This window comes from Berghia stephanieae, chromosome 2 (genome assembly GCF_034508935.2).
Source record: "Berghia stephanieae isolate SIO BIC M18660-M18661 chromosome 2, UCSD_Bste_1.3, whole genome shotgun sequence".
Taxonomy (NCBI): Eukaryota; Metazoa; Mollusca; class Gastropoda; order Nudibranchia; family Aeolidiidae; genus Berghia; species Berghia stephanieae.
The window spans coordinates 70234778-70242277 of NC_088361.1; the positions used below are offsets into that span (position 1 = coordinate 70234778).

Below are 7500 nucleotides of genomic sequence, written 5' to 3' on the forward strand. Positions count from 1 at the left end.
CTTTCACAGCGTTTAGGACCTGTTGAAGATAAATTAAAGATGTCAATTTGTAGTTTCACATCAATTGCTGAATTATCACAGTACCGTGACTTTATTTTAAACATTAAGCAACAGCGAGCGTGGCAATGATCGAGTGAGTGACAAATAGGACATTCCTCATTAAAATAAACTGTGAATGACCCTTGTCTGAAGACAGTGGCTTAATATTGTAATGAATATTGGAACAAAAATAATTACTTACAGGCAACTATTGCTCAATCTAATAAAAGATGGACTTCTTGTCGTTAAGAGCAGATTGTCCAATTCAGTTATGTTGATGGTATGTTCAAGTAGAAGGCATTGCGCCAACATCCGCACATATGTATTTCAGACCTTATTGGTGATATTTCTTTGGAAAAAAACGTAATCCATTTTACTCACTTGGGGTGCTCCACTGCTTCTGTTGACTCGGGTTATCCAAGTCAGTTTTTTTTTCATGATTGCAACATAAACAAATTTCCCTCGGAATGAGAAAAGGGAAAATTATTTATATGTATATCCCTTCTTAGTAAAGAGAATTGTGGAAATGTTCTAAATTATTGTTTAGATTAATGTATCATAAATATTGTTTATAAGTAACGTTCCTTGGACCAGTTTTAGACCAAAGAAGAGCTGGTATAAATAAAGATTCATCAGCACAGATCCTCATTAAAAGATTAAATAAATTTGAGTGCAATCCATTTAGTTTGAAAATATCGAACTCTCATTGTTTAATTTGCAAATTTGCACAGGGGCTGTTAATTTCTAGCGTACATTTTCGTGATGGGCACTAAATACAAATTTCCTGTCGGCATAAACAAAGGAAGTTTTATATTCACCTATTAATTTATTATGACTTTAAGGGGATATTTATGAACATATGACAAATGCATTGGATTTTTATACAACTGTATAGGAGTCATCAGAATAAAGTGCATTACTTATAGTCAAATGACAATATTCTCGAGATTTAAAAACGTATGTGTTAAACTTTATTCAACTTACCTCCTCATTCAAAAAACAGAACAGCAGGGCAAGAATAAACCCCTATGGAAGAAAACAGACGGATGAAATTAACTCATGTCATGTTTATTTCTGTGATAGTGCATTGCGAAGATGTGATCAATCTTTTAAAAAATGAGCTTTTATATGGCGCAACATCCACTAAACGTGCTCAAAGCGTTTTACAAGGAAGTCCCTAGCTAACAGCAATATTTAACATGCAGGATGACGCATGACGCCTGCTTGAAGATATTATCATTTTTCATCTCCAAACTACATACCATTGTTAGCAGCCATGCACTCATTTTACAAACAAGTATGGTGAGAGAATGTGAGTAAAGAGCCTTTTCCAAGGACTCAACAGTACGCACCCAGAGCGTACTCGAACCAATGACCTTCCGACCCGAAGGCGAGTGTCATACCACTAGGCCACAAAGCCGCAATTTAGTCGATATATGTGGCCCGCCTCTTTGGAAGTGGTATCAAGTTATGGCCAACTTGAGGCTAAACAATCAATTTGAAATTAAAATTAAACACTAATATGAGCCTTTGGTTTTCCACCCTTTATAAAACTGTGTTATCTGGTTTTCCTCAATAAAAAACAAATGAAATTAACTCAAGTCTCCTAATTTTGATTATAGATTCGTTTTTATCTTCTAGACTCCGAAATAATATCGCTTTGTGGCAATGGGCAACATATTGTTAACACTGGGGTCCAACCTTGCAAGCACCACAAATAATTTTACATCCTTTTATAGGTTAACTATACGTGATGTTGCAAGGTTATGACTGGACGCAGACGATTAGTCATAAAATTATCAAAGATCTGCCATGTTTGGAGAACGGGAACATAATATAACCAAAAACCGTCAGCGAACTGAGTATTTAACTATCAATTGTATATGCAAAATGGCAATCGTTGATTTTTCATTTCTTATATAAATCTATTCCAAAATCATCTGAGAGAATTACCTGAAACGAGTTGTACGTCATTTCCACATACATGTGTAATGTGTTGAATCTTGTGGCATAGCTTAGAGGAAATACCAGATTGATGAGCACATAAGATACTCCAAACAATGGTACAAGAACCAGGATGAATTTGGCCAGTCGTCTGTGGTAGGAGAGATAAAAAAAACCCAAACTTTTCTTTTAAAACCTACTAGTCCAATAGAATTAATCAATATTTAGGATGTCAGGAAATGGTGAGGGAAAAAATAACGATGATAATAATAATAATAATAATAATAATAATAATAATAATAATAATAATAATAATAATAATAATAATAATAATAGTAATAATAATAATAATAATAATAATAATAATAATAATAATAATAATAATAATAATAATAATGATAATAAAAAGAGTACATTTATAGAGCGAAACCTCAAAGCGCTTAAAACAATAATATAATATGTATGTTATCACAACCCATACAACATTATTAATTTATCAATGCAGTTATAAGTAGGACAAGGTCCAACTCACAAAAGCAACTGTTTGGTGAAAATGAATGTCTTAAGACAATTCTTGAATATACCAACGGACTGGGGAAGGGATTTCCAGATTGTGGGGCCAAATTTAGAAAGGGATCTGTGACCAAAACTCTTAATATTTGTTTTCGGTACTACCAACAATTTTGAGTCATGCGATCTCAAATTACGCTTCAGAACATAAGGCTTAAGAATGTCTTGAATATAAAGAGGGGCAGAATGTTGAACTACATAAAAAGAGGTGAGAGTAATTTTGGACTGAATTCTGGCTTATACAGATAGCCAATGGAGAGTAATTAGCATAACTTTGTTCCCATCAAGTGAGACTTTCCAAGGACTAGTTTAGCAGCCCTATTCTGAATTCTTTGAAATTTTCTTATTTTATAATCCGAAAGACCAGCGTGAAGAGCATTGCAGTTGCCGAGTCGTGATAGGATCAGAGCCGAAACAACGGTTTTTAGAGCATGGAATGGATAAAAAAGCCTTTATACGTGACATTGTTAAAAGTTCGACATTCAGAATTTTGATGAGGTGGTCAACTTGATGGTCCATGGAAAGCGATTTGTATAGAATGACTCCAGGGTTTTTAGCCTTGTCTGAGACAGGAATAATAGTATCTTCAATTGTAATCGATGGTGTCTGAACGTTCTTCAGTTTAGATTTAAGAAACTGTTCAAGTTCACATGAGATTGAAAGGGTCTGCAATGATAAATATTACGAATATTATGAGAGTCTTTCAAAGACGAAATCCATATTATAATTTGAAACAAAGTTGATGGCCAGTAGTATAACAATTATTATCTACCGTCTCAACACGGTATAATGTCAGGATAAACTTCCTTCCTTCTAGGTTCCATGCCTGGTCCAGGCTTCGGATACTGCATGAATTATCTCTCTCCAATCCTCCCTGTCTCTTGCTTTTTCAAACAGCTCTTGGATTGTTAGGTTGGTGAAGCCTTTCAGTTGGTCTATGAGTGTTTTTTCTTGTCTCCCCCGGGCGCGTTTACCAGGTATTTTTCCACAACTTGCCAGGTATTCATTCTTATCTTTCCTAACTATGTGTCCGAAAAAGGATAGTTGTCGATCCGCTATTAAGGGCATTAGTTTCCTTTGTTGGTATGTTTGTTTTAGCACTTCTTCGTTCGTTTTGTGTGCAGTATACGATATTCTCTGCATCCTTCTCAAAACCACATTTCAAAAGCTTCAATGTTCTTTTGTGTTTCTGCATTTGTAGTCCAGCTTTCGCATCCGTATAACAAGATTGGCCACACGTAGCACTTCAAGACTCGGAATCTAATCCCGAACGACATCTGTTTGTTTTTCAAAATGTTTCCCAGGTCCATGAAGGCCTGTTTGGCTTGAGTTATTCTTGCTCGTATGTCTCGGTTACATCTTCCATCTGTTGTCACTATTGAACCTAGGTATCTAAAACTTTCTACGTTGGTAAGTTGCTCGCCGTGAATCGTTATATTGCAGGTGTTGTTGTTTTCGGGGTTTTTCTGTATTACCATGCATTCCGTTTTGGTGATATTCACTTCCATTCCCTTGGCTTCACTATCTACTACCACTTTGTCAACAATCTTTTGAAGTTGGATTTCTGATGTTGCAATGAGTACCGTATCGTCTGCGTATCTTATATTATTTATGTTGTGACCTCCTACTTTTATTCCCTCCATATTAGTTATGCCCCTCATGATTGTTTCTTGGTATAGATTAAACAGATCTGGTGAGGCAACACACCCTTGACGGATTCCTTTCTTAATAGGAATGGAATTTCCTGTAGAGTTTCCGATTTTGATAGATGCCTGCTGGGTGTAGTATAATGTTTGCATGAGTCTGAGGTCTTTCTCATCAGCGCCAATGGAATGCAGTTGTTTTAGTATTTCTTCGTGGCGTACTCTATCAAAAGCTTTTTTGTAGTCGACAAAACAGAGGTATAGTGGGGTCTGAACCTCATATAGCTCTTTCACTTAAAACACGGAGGAGGTATATTGCGTTCCTTGTCCCTCTGTCAGGTTGAAATCCATATTGTTCTTCTGCGATTTCGGGGTTAATCTTATTCCTTAGGCTGTTGATAATTATACGCAACAGTATTTTGTTGATGTGGCTTATTAAACTTATAGTTCTAAAATTTTCGCATCTGACTGCACCTGCTTTCTTTGGTATTGCTATGAAAATAGAGTTACAGAGATCTTCTGGAATTTTCCCAGTGTTGTATATATTGTTGAATAATATGTGAAGTTCATCAATTGCTAGATCTCCTAGGCTTTTTAATACCTCTACAGATATTTCATCAGGGCCTGTTGCTTTACCATCCCTCATTCGTTCCATGGCATGTTCAATTTCACTTTTGGTGATGTTTGGTCCGTTTAATGGTTCTTTGAATTTCAGTGGTGGTTCATTTCTATTTGGATCATTGTACAGTTCGCCTATGTATTCTACCCATCGGCTTTCTATATGTTGTTCTTCAAATAGCAGTTCCCCTTGTTTGTTTTGGATACAACTTCCTGCTGCTTTGCTTTTCCTTTTCCCTGATAGTTCTTTTATTCTTTGGTGAGCTTGTTGGGGGTTGGGTTTGTATTCTCTTTCGATTTCGCAGCATTTCCAGTCTAGATAGTTCTCGTGTGCCTCGATGCATTTGGATTTAATGTGGTTGTTCAATGTTTGGTATTCTGCAGACCCTCTGTTGCATTTTCGTCTTTCTTCAAATAAGTTTAGAATTTCATTTGTCATCCATTCCTTTTTGCTGTTTATTTGAGCTATTGGTAAATGCTTTTCTGCAGTTGCTTTGACAGACTTTTGGAATATATCAAATTGTTTTTCACATTTTTCGTTATCAGGTTCACTTTGGCTTTGTATCATGAGTGCATTTTCAAATTCTTCTCTCATTTTTGTTTGTATGCCATTGTCTTTGCATAACCTGTAATCCCTCTTTATTCTACCAGCTCTTCTCTGAATAGCTTTAAACTTTATCCTTACTGTACAAACAACTGGGACATGGTCACTGTCTACATCGGCGCCTGGGTAGGTTTTGCAATTTAATATGCCATTTCTGAATCTTGATGATACTGCTATAAAGTCTATCTGGTTCCTTGCTCTGTCTCCTGGTGATTGCCATGTCCAGGTTCTTCTTGGGTGTTGTTGAAACCAGGTGTTTGAAATCATTAATTTATTTGTTCTACACCAATCTGCCCAGATGTTTCCTCGTTCATTTCTGTCTCCGAGTCCATGTGGTCCGATTATGTCACCATCTCTGCCTCTGCCAATCTTAGCATTTAGGTCCCCCATTACCATAAGGACTTCTTGTGATTTACACATTCGTTTTGCTTTGTCTAGTGAATGGTAAAACTCTGTCATATCTGCATCTGTCGCCTCTTCTGTTGGTGCATAAACTTGAATAATATTGGTGTCAACTACAGGTCCTCTTAGCTTAACCAGCAAAACTCTGTCTGAGATTGCTACGTGCCCTTTGTAAAATTTGGTTGATTGTTGGTCTAAGATTATCCCTACTCCTTTTTGGAAAGAGGTTCCACCACTCCATATGATCTTATATGTCGTGTTGCTTTCTTGTTTTGACATGGTTCCCTGCTCTTTCCATCTCATCTCTGCCAGGCCAAGAATATTTTATTATTTGGAGCCGTTTCATTTCTTTTAGAATGTTGTTTAGTTTTCCTTTTTGGGCACAGGTCCTGACATTCCATGTCCCAATGTTGGTTTTGTCACATTTGTTAAATTTATTTCGCCTAGTAACTGGCTGACGGTTCGGTGTGACCTGACGAACATCACGCTCCCAACCGAGCGAGGCAGCAGTCTTCCATGAAAACATGCTCCCCTTTACGCTGTCACCGTTTAACTTTTTGGACTTATTCATGCAGTTAACTCGGCAAAGTTACAAGAATGGTTTGCCATTGCCTATTCTTGTCGCCCTCTGCAGTTGGCCAGCTTGACCTGTTACCGTTCGACACCACGAGGAGGTTGCAGTAGGGCTTGATGATGATCTATCTTTGCAGACTTGGCATCATCCATTTGTTGAACCAGGATAAACTAGATGCTAGAAATTGACTTTACAGTCACAAATAATAAAAAAGTAGACCTTCAGAACCTTTACCTATGGAGCCGTAGTTTATCCTGTTTCTATAGCGTAAAACGGACAATAGCAAATGCTTGCTACCCTTTTTTATAGAACGCTAGTCTATCGCAAAGCAGTTTCAGCAAGATCTAAGAGACGCAGCTACCCAATTACCCAATTACAGGGGGTCGGAAAAAATCTCGACTTCACCCGGGATCAATCTCTGTCCTTTTGGGTGTGAAACGAGTTCTCTACCAACTAAGCTATCGGAACACGCACCCCCCCCCCCCGCCCCACACACACACCAATATGAAACGAGGATGGGGGAAAATAAATTCAATTTCTGTAATTGCACAAAACTAAAAATTCGTATTTATTATCAGTATAACTCTAAATTAACTTTTAGGGATCCGATCCATTCTGACATAATACCGTTTTGAGATGTAGGGTCACAATTGACAACAATTCCTTGACAACTGATAATGAGAATCTCCTGGTCCCCTTCCTTTCACTTACTACCCTTCCCTCAGCTTTCAGAACTCTAGAACTTCTCTTAACAATGGCTACAATTCATTAAATAAAAACCTGGGCACCGCCTTTGAGAAACATTAAGAGGTCAGGTCAGGAAAACAAAAACCAAAACATTTTATTTTGCAGATTTATGATATTACTTCGTACGATAGTAAATTATCGAGACATAAAAAAAATAATGGTAGAGAAGAGTATTAGTATTGAAGAAATGGTCTTACCTATAAGCACCGCCCATGTGTCTATCACTCGACCTTACCCGAGAGCACAGCACTCGAGAGATGTTGAGAAAAAAGATGAAATTTATCTGGTGAGAAAGACAATTACACACAAACTATTAATGCAAATGTTTCTGCTTGAAGCTAGAAAAAATAAATAAAAGT

The 7500-nt window shown here is 37.1% G+C and overlaps 1 protein-coding gene across 4 annotated transcripts in view; it reads right to left on the reverse strand.

Moving 5' to 3' along the window:
* Positions 1–7500, reverse strand: part of LOC144965448 (parathyroid hormone/parathyroid hormone-related peptide receptor-like) — a 143322-nt gene that overhangs the window by 1441 nt on the left and 134381 nt on the right. For all 4 annotated transcript variants that reach the window (XM_078900802.1, XM_078900801.1, XM_078900803.1 and 1 more), the window contains 4 exons: positions 7339–7424; positions 1993–2134; positions 1024–1065; positions 1–19 (listed from right to left, as the gene is read on the reverse strand). The exon at positions 1–19 is cut by the window's left edge and continues 1441 nt beyond it. In XM_078900802.1, the coding sequence (XP_078756928.1) occupies positions 1–19; positions 1024–1065; positions 1993–2134; positions 7339–7424 (289 nt within the window). The remainder of the gene's footprint in view (positions 20–1023; positions 1066–1992; positions 2135–7338; positions 7425–7500) is intronic.